The following is a 17,803-nucleotide window of genomic DNA, read 5'->3' on the forward strand; positions in this document are numbered from 1 at the left end:
CCGACTTGGGTGTGTGGGAAGATTTTGGTGAGCTTCTGGATGATACTGAGGGTGTCCGACTAGCACTGAGGATTGAGGCACCAATATCAAGTGCATTAAAGTGCTGTTCAGAATCCAAGCTGGCACCACTGTCCTGCAACAAAACAAAAAAATAAAACAGCTATTGCATGTGTGAGGGTAAAAACATTTTGAAATGCATCTAGTAATGGTTGAACACCCATTTCTTTGGCTGGCCTAAAATTACTTGAGCAGAACTAATCCCTGGTAGGCCAGCAAAAGACCTGAGCACAGGTGTCGATGTCCCTTCCAAATAGCATCTAACTAAAGCATTTTATAGAGAGCTGCCACCGGGTTGGAAATGAAACCTACTGCCATAGTAATTCTGTGCCTTCAGTTGTTTTTCTGAATCTTTCTTTTGCATTCAGCTGGATGTGACAGAAACTGCAACCTCTGTGAGACACTCTGCTGTACACCGCGGAGGAGTTCTTCTTTCTTCCCTCAGCAGATTACTGAGACACAGCCAAGAATCTGGCTGATTGCCAGAACACGTCCAAATGAATCTTTAAACTGTAGTACCTTGCCAAGGAAAGATGCAGATCTCTCACATTGTCCCTGCCCATGTTCCACTTAATCTGTGGATGTTACTGATCTCGAGGTTTATCCTTTCATGAGCTTATTCAATTTACTTGAAAATTATTCAAGTGAGCAAAGAATTCTGAAGGCAAGGGGATCCACACAGAAAGAGAGTGCTGGAGTCTTCAGTGATAATAACATAGGAGCAAGTTCTGATTACTACATATATTCACAAAAAAAAAAACAACCAACTTTTCTCTTTGTACCTTTAGCGCTGAGGACACAACCTCTGAGGACACTTCTACCAAGCCCATCTCCTGTCTCCTCTCCACCCGAACATCTGCATAACTGAATGTAAAAGACAATTGTATCAACATAGTGTTGTATTTCATAAAATATGCTTGAAGTAAATAAAGGAGCAAATTATTGTAACATTTCACTGGTTAAATGAAAAGCTGAAAAATCACTTAAGTCAGATGCTACTGAGTAACATTTGAGAGACTTTTAATTTTCAGGTTTTGCTCTGATCCTGTCTTCTTGATGTCAAGTGGTATATTAAAGAGGTATATACAAAGGTCAAGTTCGCAGCCTACGACTGCTTTATAACTTCACTGGAAAGCTTCCACACATCTCTTTAAAAAACAATGTGAGGATAGAGCTTAACCAATTATTAACGTAGTTTAGGGTTCTGTCTATTCCCTATTTTTGCACAAAATGCAAAAATGCAACGGTTAATCTGCCTTTAAACTCCTGATTGACAAATCAAGCTTAGAATAAAGTCAGGTTTAGTCTGATCATTTTTCTATAATGAACATGTACCCTTCAGAGAGTTCAGTCTTCTTTTTTGTTACATGAAAGACATAATTTTTCTAAGATGAAATTTTGGCAGTCATGAGGATGCCCTTATCTTACTGTCCTTTATGTCCTCACCAGTTGATAGGATTTTCCGTACCTTACCACCATGTGTGTGCACACAATGAACTCTGGCTTGGAGTTCCACTGGTGGTAGGTGATATAGTAATGGGTCTGGAGCCAGATCCACTGCTGTCCTTTGGTCAGAAACCGATAGCAGCACGACTTCCCCTTGCCAAACTGCATCACTGTCAGCAGAAAATAATACAACAGCTTGTAGCACAATTTGTGATGCGAAAATGACATGGAATGTTGAAAATACAAAAGACAAAAGAAATGAAGACAAAAGTATCTACAGCCCCATTGATTCCCAAGGGAAACTGTAGCCTAAGCACCTTTGGAGTGAGTGGTCTTGTCAGTCTTATGATAGAGCAAATATAAAGGTCAGTAGGTATCTTTTTCTGACACTTTGAATGGTACATTCCTGCACAGTACAATCAACCTGAACTGTGGACACTAATGCATTAACGTCTGCTACAACCTAAACATTGATCTTACTCTTGTTCATGTGCTGGTCGAATACTGCTCAATTAGGTATCTGGGATTAATTTCTAAGAGTGATCATCTTAAGTTCTGCAGCTGAAAAGTACAGGATAAAAATGCGTGAAAAGGTGAGTATTGTGTGCAGACACATTCAGAATGAAGTGAGTGTAAGAGATAACATTTTGCAAAGACAAAAATAATGTGAAACTGAAAGAAAATTCCTGAACTGACAAGAATCCAAAGTGCAGTAAACAGCGTTATATTAAAGGTTTTAAAGATTCACTGACAAAATTAATCTCTGCTTTTCCCCCCAGTGATTTCAAGGGGTTCCCAAACACACACATATTTCACCTTTCTACAGTCTAATGACAACATATAGAAACTAATGTTCACGGGATATTTTAGGGCCACCCAGAGGTGGTAGGCTGAGATGTTCCAGCCAGTTCTGTAAGCAAATATTTGAAAAGCATTGCCTCATTTTCTTTACTTAGTGAAGGAGTTTTTCAATTAAATCTTACTAGACTGTATTTAAATAATCACAGGTAATCCCAAATACATGGTGAACGGCATTAGGATAAATAATCTCTAAGAATTTTCTGAAATAGGATCTCTTCTGAGAATACTGTTCCTGTATATTTTTTACTTGAAGAGCAGGTGTCTAATCTGGTGTATTTTATCCATTCAGTGAGTGTCGCTGACTGCTTCTGGGGATACAGGAGGTAAAATTGTATTTTTCAGAGCTTGATAAATCTGGCTCAGACACCAATCAGCTGTAGTGCCCCCAATCTGCTATAACTTCACTAAGGCATACCGGCATGAGGCAAGGGTCAAACCTCACCTTCCAAGCTTAAACCAATTTTAACTGAAGCTACATTTCACTGAAAAGAGGTGTCCCAGTGACTCCACAGGAACCCGGGCCATGTGATACTTACAGTGTTCATGGCACCTTGCTAGCAGCTCTAGGTCATCTATATGGTAATAGTCATAGCCAGAAGTACCCAGCACTTCAAAAGGCAAGTATCCTATAATCGGCGGTGCTCTGCAGTTAGGCACAATATGAGAGAATTCATAAAGAAACGGGAATTCTGCAGTTGACATGGATGTGTTAAAAACCCGGATCTGCTGTCCCTCATCGGTGTACGGTTGTTCCCTTCAGGGAACCGGATTCCCATTTCCCCCCGCCTTGTGCCCAGGACTCTGGGCTGGGCACAGCAGCCCGGCAGGCGCTGTCCCCCAGGACAAGGCCGTGACAACCCCATCTTTTCAGGGAAAATGTAATTGTGGAAAGCAACTGAGATTCTCAGGGATCTTCACAGAAGAATGTGCTGGGAGGGAGCCGTTCCCTGGCTGTTCCTTGGTCAGGGGCTCTGCTGCGGCTCCCACAGTCCCTCCACAGGGGAAGACGTGTGGCAAGGTGATAGGAAGCCATCGTCTGCCGGGACTAGGAGAGTAGGAGGGGGGATCATCTGTGCTGCTTCCCTCTGGCTGCCTGCAGAGCTCCTCCGTGGCATGCTGAGGCAGTTGCTTTGTATCTTTGCCAGCACAGTTGCCTCAGGCCAGCACAGACTTTCCCTCCATAACTCAGTGGGAATTGCACACACACAATCAATGGCTGGATTTGGAAAGAGTGATTTCCGCAGCTGTATAATAATTAGATGATTTTGTTGTGTGACAGGCTTTGGTCCATTAATAACTTTAAAGGAAACAAGAACAAGCTAATCACAAATTCTGCCTGAGAAACAGAGCAGTTTTGTTTTTAAAGACTCATAAAAATAAATGCAGGGTAAAATAGTAAATATCATCTTTTACAGGAATTTCAGTGATTGCCCTCTTGTTCATGTGGTTTAGATGTGAAACATAACACTATTTGAAAGAACTGCACTTATGAAAATAGCAGTAGACAAGCACGGAACACAATGAGGAGTGCTTTTCTTGTCACCAACCTGTGATCCAGGAATAAAAATTTCCACTCCAGACTGTGTCTTGATGTGAATTCCTCTAGAGGTTCCTCCACGATGCACATCTCCTGTACGGTGAAGAAAACTGACTTACTAAGAGTTGCAGCTTCACCCCTCTTCTTCATCGAGCTTTTTAAAGCTATAAATACACGGGCGTAAGAGGAGAAAATGGAGGATTCACATGTTTTCTGGCAATTCCAGAGATCGATCTATTGTATTTATCAATGCCAACATTTTTGCAGGAGTTGGGGAGAAGGACTTGTGATGCACATGGACTTAAGAGCTGAGACTGTTTCGTGGGGTGCCGAAGTTTTATGGCTTTGAAGGAGTTCTTGGGGCATGATGGCTGTGCTGCCCTTGGCCCCAAGAAATAGTTCTCCTTCCCAGCATCCTCCGGCCTCAGTCTTCACCGGCAACTTCTTTTCCCACACCTCTCAAGTGGATGGACCGCAAGACGGGGTCTGGGGTATCAAAGTCCCTCCTACTATAAGACAAGATCAGGTTCGTGACCACCTGAGGAACCTGAACATATGTAAGTCCATGGGACCTGATGAGATGCATCCGACAGTCCTGAGGGAATCGGCTGATGTAACTGCCAAGCCACTCTCCATGATATTTGAAAAGTCCTGGCAGGCAGGTGAAGTCATTGGTGACTGGAAAGAGGGAAACATTGCACCCATTTTTAAAAAGGGTAGAAAGGACCCTGGGAACTACCGACCTGCCAGCCTCACCTCTCTGCCTGGGAAGATCACGGAACAGATCCTCCTAGAGGCTATGCTAAGGCATATGGGGGACACAGAGGTGATTCAGACAGCCAGCTTGGCTTCACCAAGGGTAAGTCCTGCCTGACCAATCTGGTGGCCTTCTATGATGGAGCGACTATATCGGTGGACAAGGGAAGAGCTATGGATGTCATCTATCTGGGCCTCTGTAAAGCCTTTGACACTGTGCCCCACAACATCCTTCTCTAAATTGGAGAGTTATGGATTTGATGGGCGTACTGTTTGGTGGAGGAGGAATTGATAGGATGGTCATATTGAGAAGGTAGTAGTCAATGGCTCAATGTCCGCATGGAGACTGGTGACAAGTGATGTCCATCAGGGGTCTGTACTGGGACCAGTGCTGTTTAATATCTTCTTAATGACATAGACAGCGGGAATGAGTGCACCCTCAGCAAGTTTGCAGATGACACCAAGCTGAATGGTGCAGCTGACATGTCTGAGGGAAGGGATGCCATCCAGAGGGACCTGGACAAGCTGGAGAAGTGGGCGCGTGTGAATCTCATGAAGTTCAACAAGGCCAAGTGCAAGGTCCTGCACTGGAATCGAGGCAATCCTTGGTATCACCAGGCTGGGAGGTGATGCGATTGGGAGCAGACCTGCGAGGAAGGATTTGGGGATACTGGTGGATGAAAGGCTGAACATGAGCTGACAATGTGCACTTGCAGCCCAGAAGGCCAACCAAAAGCTGTATCAAAAGAAGAGCAGCCAGAAGGTCAAGGGAGGTGATTCTGCCCCTCTCCTCTGCTCTGCTCTGCTCTGCTCCGCTCTGCTCTGGTGAGACCCCACCTGGAGTACTGTGTCTGGCTCTGGAGTCCTCAGCACAAGAAAGATATGGACCTGTTGGAGTGGGACCGGAGAAGGATAACAAAAATTTTTTGAGGGGTGGACACCTCTCCAATGAAGAAAGGCTGGGAGAGTTTGTGCTGTTCAGCCTGGAGAAGAGAAGGCTCTGGGGAGACCTTACTGTAATCTTTCAGTACTAAAAGGGGGCCTCTAAGAAAGATGGGGACAATCATTTTAGCAGGGCCTGTTGTGACAGAACAAGGGCTTAAACTAAAAGAGGGGACATTGAGACTAGATTTGAGGAAGAAATTTTTTATAGTGAGGACAGTGAAACACAGTAACAGGTTGCCCAGAGAGGTGGTAGGTGCCTCATTTCTGCAAACATTCCAGGTCAGGTTGGATGGGGCGCTGGCCAACCTGATCTAGTGGAAGATGACCCTGGTCACTGCAAGAGGGTTGGACTAGATGACCTTTACAGATGCCTTTGAACACAAACTATTCTGTGATTCTCTGATTATTTCCACAAGCAGCTATCTTGTTACCAGGATTTGGGAGGAGGGAAACTAGCAGCAGTCACCTGAAGACACCAAGTGGCTCAAATGAAAGCATTGGGGGTCATTTGTACACTGTCCCATCACAGGACCAGAAAACAGCAATGGAGAACTCAATTTCAAAGTGATTTTGCATTTCCTAATGCAAGTAGAGTTTCCATTTCCTGTGCAAGAGGGGCAGAAGTGACACTGCTTCCGCAGATCCTGGCTCGCATTTCATGCATTTTTATGCATGAAATGTGAAATCTGTAATCTATTCGATTAGCAAAACTAAGAACTTTGTGTGTCACCCCATTTGAAAGCATTTCGAGATGTTCTGAAATAAATGGGACCCAGGGTATGCACTTACCTTTAAAAACTGAGGCGTTGCCAAACGAACAGTCGCAACGAAGCAGATCTGCTTTCCTGGGGATGTTCTGTAAGACCTCGGGACAGCCTCATCAAAGCCATTGCAAGTGGAGTTAGGCACTAGGTAAGGGAAAAAACCGACATCCAGAGTCATGCCTCACACGAGATGCCCCTCCCTGAATATTTTGCACACTTAAAGCATACTAATACTAATTTTATTCAGAGAAGTTCTCTAACACCTTTTAAAGCTGATATGCATATATTTAAATCCAAGTCAGTCATGTTAGGCAGAAAGACAGGAGAGCTTAACTTCAAGTATGAATTTTATAGGTTAATCCTGATAAAAATAAGGCCAAACCTTATTACAGAGCATAAACCAGCTTTCTGGAAAGAAACCCCATGCATCCAATTGCTCTTTTTCACCACTGAAGAAAAAAATATATGCTACAGCATGACTAGCACCCTAACTTCTATGAGGCAGTGAAAAAAAGTGTTGGCAAGGGAGGTAGATGAAGAGAGTTTGTCAAGTAATCAGTAGCAAAACACCAGGGCCCACAGCCAGCAAGGTTTCATCAAGCTAGCAAGAGGCTGCTTGTGATTCTCGGCTGCGGAAGTGTGCCTTTCCTTTCTCCGTCTAAGGAGAACCATCCCAAGCGTGCTCAAATTCTCCCTGTTTCAAAGAAGAGCAAAGAGGACCCCGTGTATAACACTGGCTTCCAGAGCTGGGCATTTTTGGCGAGTCTGCAGATGACCTGCTGTCTCCTGAAACGCTGGGCAGAGGGAAAAATCTGGTTGTGAAGTGGCCACAGATTTTGTATATGTTTTTGTATCTGTGTCTTACATGATTGCATGGCTCTTGTGTTGCTTTGAGAGCCCGCTGGCACCTCCTCCCACAGAGATGCATTGCCAAAAGAACATGTTGCCTTAAGCTAGCCCACAGTCCTGTGTTAGAATGACATAATGCAAATTCTTCACCCAAATCTGAGCTACTTAGAAACGGTAATCCTGCTCCCACAGCAGTGAAAGAAAACCATGCGGTAAGGTGCAGTGGGTACTGGGCTTTTTCTCTGCCCAGCTGACTGCTTCCTGTGAGGGCAGAGAAGGTCCCGTCTAGCAGCCAGAGTTCACTAATACGAGATAATCTAATGCTAATAAGGATTAATGCTAGTATGAAACTATCTTTCCTTATTGTTAGGCCCTTATATCCAACATTATGAGGTTTCTTACAGGTTGTCTCTTCCGCACAGCACAAAGCAATGATAAGCATGTCTGTTCCTGTGAAAATGAAGGAGTTTGTATCTATCTGCGGAGGAGCTAACTACCAATTTTTATTCTGGGGTGCTTCTGTGCTGGGCTTTAGTTCACTAGCATAAATTGTAGAGATGGAAGAAGTCTCAACTTACCATATGTACTTTTGGAACCTAGTTCGACCTATTAAAGCCTTAGAATAATGATACATAGCTGGTAATAAGGATAACAGGGCATGAAACAGAAAAATAAGTACTCTGAGGAGAATTTACACCTGGTTTAGGCCAGTGCACAACATATATTGTGCCAAAAAGGAGAAGAAAGATTCTTCATCTGAGAAGGCAGTGCAGATGTGAACATCCACAGAGATTACAGCCCTCTCTTGCAGTTGAGTCTGGAGGGCATGGCTGACTGGATATTGAGATAAAAATTATGGGCAAAATTCTACTCCTTTCACCAGTAAAGCACACTTTCTCTGGAGACTTCCTAGGAATATGTATTCCCATTCTGCTCCTGGGGTTATGTGCATATATGAGGGCTTCTATGGGGTTATTAATACAAGACATGGAAAAAAAGAAGAGTTAAGAGCTACAGGAAGCAGGAGAAGCTTCAGTAAAGAGTTTCTGGTTCGTCTCTGATACCCTTATTTTGTGCAAGTCTGTCAATTTCTTTAGTCAGTCCTGTTTAAAAATGCATAGGATTGCTATAAACCCACATTAAGGGCATTGTAAAAAGTTACTTCCAAGCTTACTACGTAATACGTTCTCACATTTGAAGGCAATGGCACAATTTGTCTCTGTAATAGCCAAATTGAGTAGCAAATGTTTGCAGGCTGGGCGCTCAGATATGAAAATAAGATAAGCCACATTCAGCCCCCGAAGGACAGGTATGATAAATTAAGCTAGTTAGTGAACCCATGGGCTTGCAAATGATACCAGTTGTGGAAGAAAGTGGAGACTGAGAGGAGACGGAGTCGCATGGGAGAGAGCAGATGGCTTTTTTACTTCAGCTGTTAGATGTAAACAGCCATGAGCCTGAGACATATTCCCAGAAGAGAGCAGAATACATCCCTGAACGTGGCATTTACAACATAGGAATATATTTCCAAGAAGTAAATGCAATAGTAAAAGGGTAGTAATTATTGTGTAGGACAGCTATGTTATAAATTTGGGATTTCATCACAATATTTAGGAATATTGAACTTACACATCAATGAATGAATGAAGCCTGAGGTGATGAGATAGAGCTGGCCTGGCTGAAAGTCATCCAGACTTCAAACAGCTACCATGCCATCCCCATACCCAGCTGCCCTTCACAAAGCCCAAAGCGCTAAAAGCCTCAATGACACAGGCAGGTAGCCACTACCTTGAAATGCACATTTTGATCTGAAAATAACAACTACAATAACTGAAAAAAAAAAAAATCCCACGTGTGTTTCCGATTTACTCTGCTGCCTGACTTACGTTGTTGGTATCTGTTCTTTCCACAGCTCTATCTGCGCAGCCTGTTTTGCTCTGCTCTTGCAGCAAATTTCAGCTTTATTTGTTGATAAATTTTAAAGTGTAGTTAAAAAAAGAGATCATTACATGAATAAAAACCAAATAAATCCTGGTATAATCTTTGAATTATGCCTTATGAAAATTCATACTTTATAATTCTCCAAGTCTCTGTAAAAGAAACACGTCTTGAAATAACAAAGTTCAGTAACAAACTTTCTGAGAGCACCACAGAAAAATAGTGGAATGAAAAATATAGGATGAAATATGAGGCTATGATGATATTAACATTTATAAGACAAATACAGATCTTGGAGTGCTTTTGTCAGAAGGCGCCAGATGAAAATGTTAAGCTGGCTCTGAACAGGTAGGCTCGGGTAAATGAGGGCAAGTGTGTTTCACAATTAAATTGATCTAGACAAAATACCCTGAGTAGGGAATTAGAAGGTCTTGTAACAAAGCTAAATACATAATCAGAAAGATGAAACAGTTGTCTCATATATATCAGTTAGTCGATGCTCCTTAGCATGAATTTTAATAGTTTTTGCAGTTACCTATCAGACCTTCTGGTCCTAGAGCTACCACAAAATTCTTTTGTAGATATATTATCTGCAAATATTGTATAGGACGATAGAAAGAAACTAATTTGCTTATATACTAGTTTTGTTGCTGTTGTTTGGTTTTTGTTTTGTTTCTTTAATAAAAGAGCAGGACACTAGGGACAAGATGTTAAAAATAAATAATATGTGTAAAGAACTAAGCCCTTAACTACCGTAGCAAAAAAAATTTTATCCTTAGGGATACAAATGATGCCACGTGAAATGAATGAGAACATGTTAAAAAACTCCCAAATGCCACATTATTCAGTTAATGATAGTATATCAGTCAGTTGCTCGGTCATCTTATTTTAACTTAGGATGTTTAAAACATATTATTCCTACAACAGCAAACCTCTCATTTATGCCATTTGAAAGAAAGAATCCCTCCTTCCTATTCTGTCAGTAGATGTTAATGTTTAAAGAACCAGTCTCAGCTGCTGTCAAACTGCTCAGTGATTTAAAAAGATACAAGCCAAAAAGACAAGAATAAAATCAATATTGTTTCATATACAGAAATTCAGACCACGGGTAAACAGGATATTTAGCAATTAACTTATATATAAAACGAAGGAATCTAAAGTGCTAGAGGCAAGCCAGTCTGCACTCCGTAGCTTCAGATGAGTAACAGTGATGGTGTCCACATACCACTTGTCACTTTGATCTACTCTCTCCTCTTTCCTCCTCCTGTTTCTCCCCTCGCCATCCTGTGCTGGTATGAACCCCAGGTCGATTCTTTAGGACAGGAATTGTGCCTTTTTTCTTAAGGGTCCATTGCTTAAGGATGATTGCTAGCTGCAGCTTCTGTGATACTGTTAATAGCAAATATTAATACGTGGCTGTCGGTTCTGAGTAGAACATTAATTTCAGTTTGAGTTATTCTTATAAGATGTTTCTGCATATGATTATGGAAGTCCAAGATCAATGTACCTTCTGTATAAATCTGTTTATTTCTTTCAAAAAGGAATTCAGACTGAATTAATCGTTCTGGAAGAGACAAGATTATTTTTCTCCTCAGCGTAATAATTTTCCTGACGGTTATTTTTATCTCTGAGAGATATATCAGCTAACAGTAGAGTATTTGCTATTATTAGCATCCAGTAACCAGATACTGAGTTTCCGTGTAATTTGGAACAGAAATGCACAATTTTAAATTTCACTAAAATATTTAATTATATTACTTGATCAGGAACTCTTTTCACTTAATATATCTCCTCCTTCAAGAGGAAAACTTCAGGCATTTTGGATGAAAGGACAGATCTGCCGCTTTGAAGATGCTGGTGGTCCTTTTTTATATTGATGAACGCTTTGAAAGGCAGGAGTCTGGCTTTGTCCCTTCCAGGAGTTTCTAAGCAAGTATGTCACCTCAGAAATAGGACACCAAAGCTAATATTTGGTTATATAAGTTATATAAGTGATCTTTTCCTGTTTACAAACATACAAACAAATTTCACAGGAGGGATAAATCCAGCCGCCTTATCTTTTCTTATCAGAGTGAGTTACTAAGTGTCTTTGTAAAATATTTATTCTCAGTTTGACATTTTATCCTGGGAGCTAACCATTTCCTTGAATTTTTTGGAGGGTTATCTTTATTACTTGCCTCAGCCCTCAGGCAAACCTGGATAGGAGCCACTGCATTGATGGTGCTGACATGACTCTGCCCCTTATCAGGTACTACTGGTCAACAGGTACAGTGATGGCACTCGGCTCCCTCAGGTGTTTGCATGTATTCATCTCTCTGGTTAAAATCTGGACTATAGGACCAGAACCTGAAATATATTAAAATATTGGAAAGAGTTCCTGTTTGCAAATGAAAACACCCCTCCAAACTCCCTTGTTCTGAGAGCAAGTAGGCATTTCTCACAGAAGCAAAGAGGGAATTCCACCTTCCTCTTCTGAGTGGCCCATGGGCCACCTCCCCTCCTCTCAAGGGACCACTGAGTCTTCATGTCAGGTTACAGTCCTGCCTTTCTCATTGAAGCTTAATTAATGATGATTATATAATCCTCCCAAATGGAAAATCAAATCTCTTGGATGTAATTTAGCACAGCCAGTGACTCATGCAGTCACTCCACACAGCTTGCGTTGCTGTTTCGTTGTTTGGCCGCTCTCGCTTGGGCACAGCTAACTTGAGGGGGATTTGCTCATGTGCAGGCAGCTCATGTCACATCCCTGGTGTAGATACAGCTCCAGAAATGCCCTTGCAGCAGGTGCTGCTGCAGGGTACAGCTTCCCACACATCATGCCTGGGATCAGCCCAAGCGTGGACCCTCCTGCTAAACTTGGCACTGGGCTGTGCAGCTCCTCTAGCCTCCAGCTATAGCTGAGCCCAGGAGCTCTAGGGACGGTGATCTTCTGAAAGACTGAACATATGCCGTGAGCTATGTGAACTTTCCCAGGCAATTTCTGAGGGCTGCACATGCATCTCCCTGAGCTTTCTGGGATGGGGGAAGATGCCAGTGACTGCTCCTCTGGGGGAGTAGCATGGGTTTGATGTAGGTTGTGCTTGATATGACTCCCTGATGGCAATCCTGGTGACAAGTCACCTTGGTAGCTATCAGATATTTGTTCTACTTTAGCAGAAAAAAGAATCTCTTTGGCATCTCAGTACAATGGCCTTTAAAGCCTCAGAGCTGCCACTAAAGTTAGGGAGAGCAGCTAAGCCCCTAACTGGCTTTCTAAGCCTCAGTCTGTCAAATTAATCCATTCAAACCCATCCCTGTATGATGTTCTCAGCTATAAGGCACAATGTGATTAATGGAGAAGGTAGGAGGGAGGAGGGAGGAGGGCAAAGTCACTAGGACCCCAGCAGGCATAAGCCCTTTCGCCCAAGCACCACTATTATACAAGCATTGAGCAAGGTTAAGTGAGAAGGAAAGGTGAAAGATTCATTAGGACTCTCACTGCCACGACCAAACATGAATAAGAATGGAATAGTTAAGTATCCTGATGGCATCCTGAGGGATACAGCCTGCCCACAGATAAAAGGGCATCCCCAGCCACCGGGTCTCTGGTGTCCCTGCAGCAGGAACGTGCAGGCAGGGCAGACTCAGAGTACACTCAGCAAACTCCTGGAAACAAAGATAGGATTTGGCATCGGGTGGCTAAAAAGGAACGGCAGAGATTTGTATTTAGAGAAGAACATCCTGTATCAGTCTCCCATGTGTAAAAGCATGCCCACACTTCCACTGCTGTGAAAAGGGAAAAGCATTCTTGAATACATTCATAAGGAATGTCTCCTGCTAATAAGCTTAATTTACAATTTCTGTCTTTCTCCCACAGCTAACTTTTCTTCTCTTTAGCTTCCTTCACAAACACCTCCAAAAGGCAGGGTTGGGGCTGATCCTATGCACGCAGGACGAGCGCTGCCCTGTGAGTGATACACCTCTTCCCCAGCATCTTTTCCAGCACTGTCTTTCTTGCCGGCTTAGCCTCACACCCGGAGGTGTGCTGACTGGAGAATAGGTATTTATTTAATGGGAGGAAGAGGAGAGCAATTACTGGCAGGTCTGGCAGGTGACAGCCCTGGGATGTGTGGGTTGGGGGGAACAGTGCCTGATAATGGGTGTGGGGGACCAAGCAGAAGTGGGAACCCTGACCACTGCTGCGCCCATCAAGTGCTCAAAGGTGTCCATGCCCCAAGTCCCCATGCCAGAGCACCGCTACTTGCCCTGAGTCCTGGGGCTGCATTCATATGGTGCTTGTTTGACCTGATGACCCCCACGCTTTGCTGGCGCAAGAAGCCCGGTGGAGCTAACAAAAAGCCACTTTGGAGGTTTGCAGCCTCCTCCGGCTGCTCGCTCTGACCTTGGCCCAAGGTTATCTGCTCCCAAGCAAACAGAGTTTGCTGCTGCTACACCGTGAGTTGGGTGCACTTGCTTCTGCCTTTGCTGGGAAGTGTTTTTGTGGCTGGATTAGGAGCCATGCTGCTGCAGGGCACAGAGAGGGCCATGGGGACAAACCCCAGCCAAGGGAGAGAAGTGCTGAGGACACGCTGGTTAAGCAAGGATTTCCACTGGGCTCTGCACTGAACTGAGGAAACTGAAGTTGGGATGGGCAATCTGCTGTTCTATGATGGGAAATGGGGAAGGGGCCAGGAGGCACCATCTCACTGAGCTGTACCCTTCCTATTGACCAGAGGGTCAGACTGCAGCAGAGGAGGGATAAAGTGGAACAGACAAAATAAAGTGGAAAATTTAGGAAAAGGTGGAACAAAGGGAAAAGAAAAAATTAAGCAGAAAGCACATGTCTTATTCAAAAGCTGTAAACTAGGATATTTGGAAAATGATTTTGGTGTCTTCTGAAATCGGTATGTTCTCATTTAGTTTATATGCATTAAGCTAGGGAGGATATCTGTAATCCAAGTTTTATCTTTCTTCTGAGAAATAGCCACTGAGCCAAATGCTGGGATATGAAATCCTAGTGGGTAAGACAGCAATATTAAGGTCACACCAAAATAAAAGCCTGAAAATCCTTGAAGAAAATGGATCAGAAATTCCCCTGGTAGAAATGTATCCTTATGAGTCAGCACCTGAAATCCGGTTTCTGCTCTAGAAAACAGAACAGCTTGGTGTGTGCGTCTGTCAGGCAGCCGCATTTCACTTTATTCAAACTAGAAAGCATACAAGCAGTTACATTTTTTATACAAATAAAGCCTCAAATCAGATGGCTCTAAACAAGAAATACATATCTCCATCCTGCACATAGGTTTCTATTCTAGTCATGTAGAGCAAGAGCAGAAAGTTAAATGGGGACAGGGACATTTTTTTTCGCAGTGTGGCATGCAGTTTTTGGAAAGCACGGTGGGGAATTTTTTTGCTGAGGATGACCTATTTGGAACAATACCAACAACTTTGGAAATGCCACTCTGGAGTTCAATCAGGCAAGTAACTAAAGCAAACTTGGGCAGGCAGGAGAAGGGAGAGTAATAAAAGAGTATTTCATTTCTGACACTAATGGCCGTGCAGCAAACTGTTTGTTAGGGAACGGGTGAGGTGGAAATCTGCGCTTCATCCCTTGAAAGATGGTTTCCCTAGACTGACTGTGGTGCATTAGTGACTATGCCAACTGTATTTCTTCCCTCTCTTTTTTTTTGGTGTTTTTTTTTTTTTTTGAGAGTATTAGGTTCTGCGTTGCTGGAGAGGGACGTAGAACGGCAGCTGGAGAGAGATGCTGGTGGAAGTGTCCTCAGCCACTCAGCGAGGGCAGTGGGTGCAGGCACTCAATTATGTGGCACTGCCGCCTTTCCCCAAAATTTTGCAGAGAAGGGTGAGAGGGCAGATTTGACAGACTATCAGTTCTGGCACAGCTTTTGTGTTTAATGGAAGCCAGCAGATCAGGTAGAAAGCTTATTATTTAGTTAATAGGTGCAGCCTTAGCACACAATATTAGTGAGCGCAGACAAATGCTCCTCTGAACCTGTCGTTGTTTGCAAACTTACCCAGAGACCAGGATCACTGCTAACAAGTGAAGGGCAGTAACAAAAGCAACTAACACAATTTCACTCTTCGTAGGTATTTGTCCAGCTTTTGCAAATCAGCTGTGAGATCCGTGTGAAGGAAAATTTACCCCATAATGTTAAAAATAGGTCTTTCAGTTAAAAGTTCTGTCTTGTTCAATGGAGCAATACTTTTATTTCACACAGCTAAAGCAACATTTATACAACAATTAAAGCTTACCATTGCTGTAAGACCGAAAATTTCCTACAAATTTTATGTATTCATATGTTGGAAATTCCTTTGGGTTCAAACTTCCTCTCAGAAGATGACAATAAAACTCTAGTTCATTGTCAGCTGGATTGTTAAAAGAAGAAGAACAAGAAATAAATATACTATTTAAGCTAAACACAACCAACGGTGTCTTCCAACCCCAATCTTGCAACTGGCAGCATGAGAGCAGCTTGTTACCACTCGGAGTCCTATACACCAATGTGCTATACATTGCAGGATCAGAGCCTCTGCAAGGAAGCTCCTTGCAGGGATGCAGGTTGTTCAGCGCTGCGCACAGGTCTGCCTGCAGCTCAGGGACAGCCTTCGAGACTAGCTCATCCTTCTCTTGCACCACCTTCATCACAGGAGTTACACTGCCACAGCATCGGTGTAGTGAAGGAGAGAATTGGATCCTTCACTTATAGCTTTTTTTTTATTTAGGCTTCTCACAACTCACAGCTGTTCTACATCTTGTGTTGGAAAACGATGCCTAATTACCCCAAAATATCTATTACATTAACTTTGACATATTATCTATCAGCTGCAGGTTTTGTATATACAGTCGATTAAGCAGCTGTACATCTTACATTATCACGTGTTTTCTGGTTTCCTATGTCTTACTTCCTAGAGTGAATAAGGATGAGGCAAGTAAAAGCATTTTTAAGAAAAACAGAATTCAATTTGAAGAAGAATTACAATGATTTCACAGATACTTTTAACTCTAATGCAAACCAAAGGTATGTGACATTAGCCTATCTCTGAACGGCAGCTTACTTGAACAGGCTGAAGTATCAATTAAGACATGATTTGTCTCAGGCGAACTCTCGGTTTCCATCGGCTAACCTATTTTCCTTAGCTGTCTCTAAAGATATGATGTTTAATAATTAACATAACTGCAAGTAGTCTTAGACTAGTAAAATAAAGGTAATGAGTTTCATTTAAAAACAGAACCAAAGGGTCATTCCAGGTGGCAAGATCTTTTTCAAAAGCCTATGAACCTAAGTTTTACATTGCACATCACATAAAAAACTCCTCCTGACAGAAAATTTTTATCCTGCCCATACTTTTTCACTTACTGGGGAAGATAAAATAAAACTCACTTTTTAGGTAATCCGATGAGGCAGAATCCGTCATAAGCATACAAGAAGATAACATCTTATAAATTTCTGAATGTTCTTGTTCTGGGAGGAAATTTAACAAATTCTGATCCAAGACATCACACTGCAAAGAAAAAGAACCTTTGAGGAAAACAGAAATATAATGATGAGCAATTCTTGCAGAGATGAGCAGCAATGTGGATACAAAAACTGTGGCAGTTGACAGTTTTCCCATCGATTTCCAGGGACTCCTGACAAAGCCTAAAATGGGGGAAACTGCTGGGAAAACCAAGTGGCTTCTTCCCTGTGGGCTGGTTCTCAGCTTAATTCTCAGCATTTAGCAATGCTCATCTGATGTTTCTCAGAGACCATCAGATGTATCATACAATTAAACGACAAGACCTGGGAGTGAGCTGGAAAATGGGCACCTGGTTCCCCGTGCTGCTTGCCAGCTCCATGCACAGGCCTGTTGTGGATCACTGGAGCTCGCTCTCTTCCCAGCAATCCTCAGTTAGTGGGAGCAGTGGGGCTGGTAGTCACCCTGGGCTCACCAGCCCTGAGAGCCAGGTCAGTCCTGGATCCAGCCCCTCACTGGGCGGAGCTCCTCAGCTCCCGAGAAGTGCCCTTGGGGTGACAGCGGTTGTTACCCCATTCCTGCACCCTGGCAGATGGGAGCAGGGAGAGGGGGACTCCCCAGTCTGGACATTGCTTTGCAGCGGCAGTGGTTAGCCCCCGGGGGAGGGGGACTTCACAGCGCCACTGGCAGTGGCACTTTGGCCAGCCGTAGGCTGAACGCCCGGGTGTCTCCAGCCCCATGGGCAGCAGGCACAAACCTGAAATCCATCCTAAATCTAGGTGCTGAGATTTACGAATAGAAAGAGGAGATGGATTTGTGCAAAAGACCCAGGGTGGACAGAAGACAAAGAGTCCGTCACAGGGTTGCAAAGAGAAAGGTCTCACTGTGCTCAGCATGGTGACTAACCTAACACTAGAAGAGCGTATCTGAAAGGAAGTCCTGAGATAAAGTGACCGTCTAATAGCACCGACTTACATCCATCCCACTTGAGGCTACCTCAGACCGAGCTGGCACACTGACACAGCTTTGTGTGTCCTCACAGCAGCAACTATTAGACTGGATAGTCATGCTGAAAATGTGTTAGCTCTGTATGAGATGGGCAAGTTATTAATCATCATCATTTATTTATGCAGCTGTGTAAGACTGCCCTTTGGTTTCCCTCTGCTTTCTACTCAGGCCTGCTGTTCTGTGT

At 43.2% G+C, this 17,803-nt stretch overlaps 1 protein-coding gene across 1 annotated transcript in view; it reads right to left on the minus strand.

Annotated features, from left to right (window-relative positions):
- Positions 1–16,770, minus strand: part of LOC104500189 (neuronal PAS domain-containing protein 2-like) — a gene marked incomplete at its 3' end in the record, with an annotated part of 18,175 nt that extends 1,405 nt beyond the window's left edge. The window contains exons 1-8 of the mRNA XM_010143792.1: positions 16,539–16,770; positions 15,409–15,522; positions 6,392–6,510; positions 3,912–3,994; positions 2,901–3,007; positions 1,526–1,673; positions 840–921; positions 1–133 (exon numbers count right to left, since the gene is read on the minus strand). The exon at positions 1–133 is cut by the window's left edge and continues 3 nt beyond it. Coding sequence (XP_010142094.1) covers positions 1–133; positions 840–921; positions 1,526–1,673; positions 2,901–3,007; positions 3,912–3,994; positions 6,392–6,510; positions 15,409–15,522; positions 16,539–16,770 — 1,018 coding nt within the window. The remainder of the gene's footprint in view (positions 134–839; positions 922–1,525; positions 1,674–2,900; positions 3,008–3,911; positions 3,995–6,391; positions 6,511–15,408; positions 15,523–16,538) is intronic.
- Positions 16,771–17,803: the final 1,033 nt, after the last annotated feature.

This window comes from Buceros rhinoceros, unplaced genomic scaffold, assembly GCF_000710305.1.
Source record: "Buceros rhinoceros silvestris isolate BGI_N320 unplaced genomic scaffold, ASM71030v1 scaffold24029, whole genome shotgun sequence".
NCBI lineage: Eukaryota > Metazoa > Chordata > Aves > Bucerotiformes > Bucerotidae > Buceros > Buceros rhinoceros.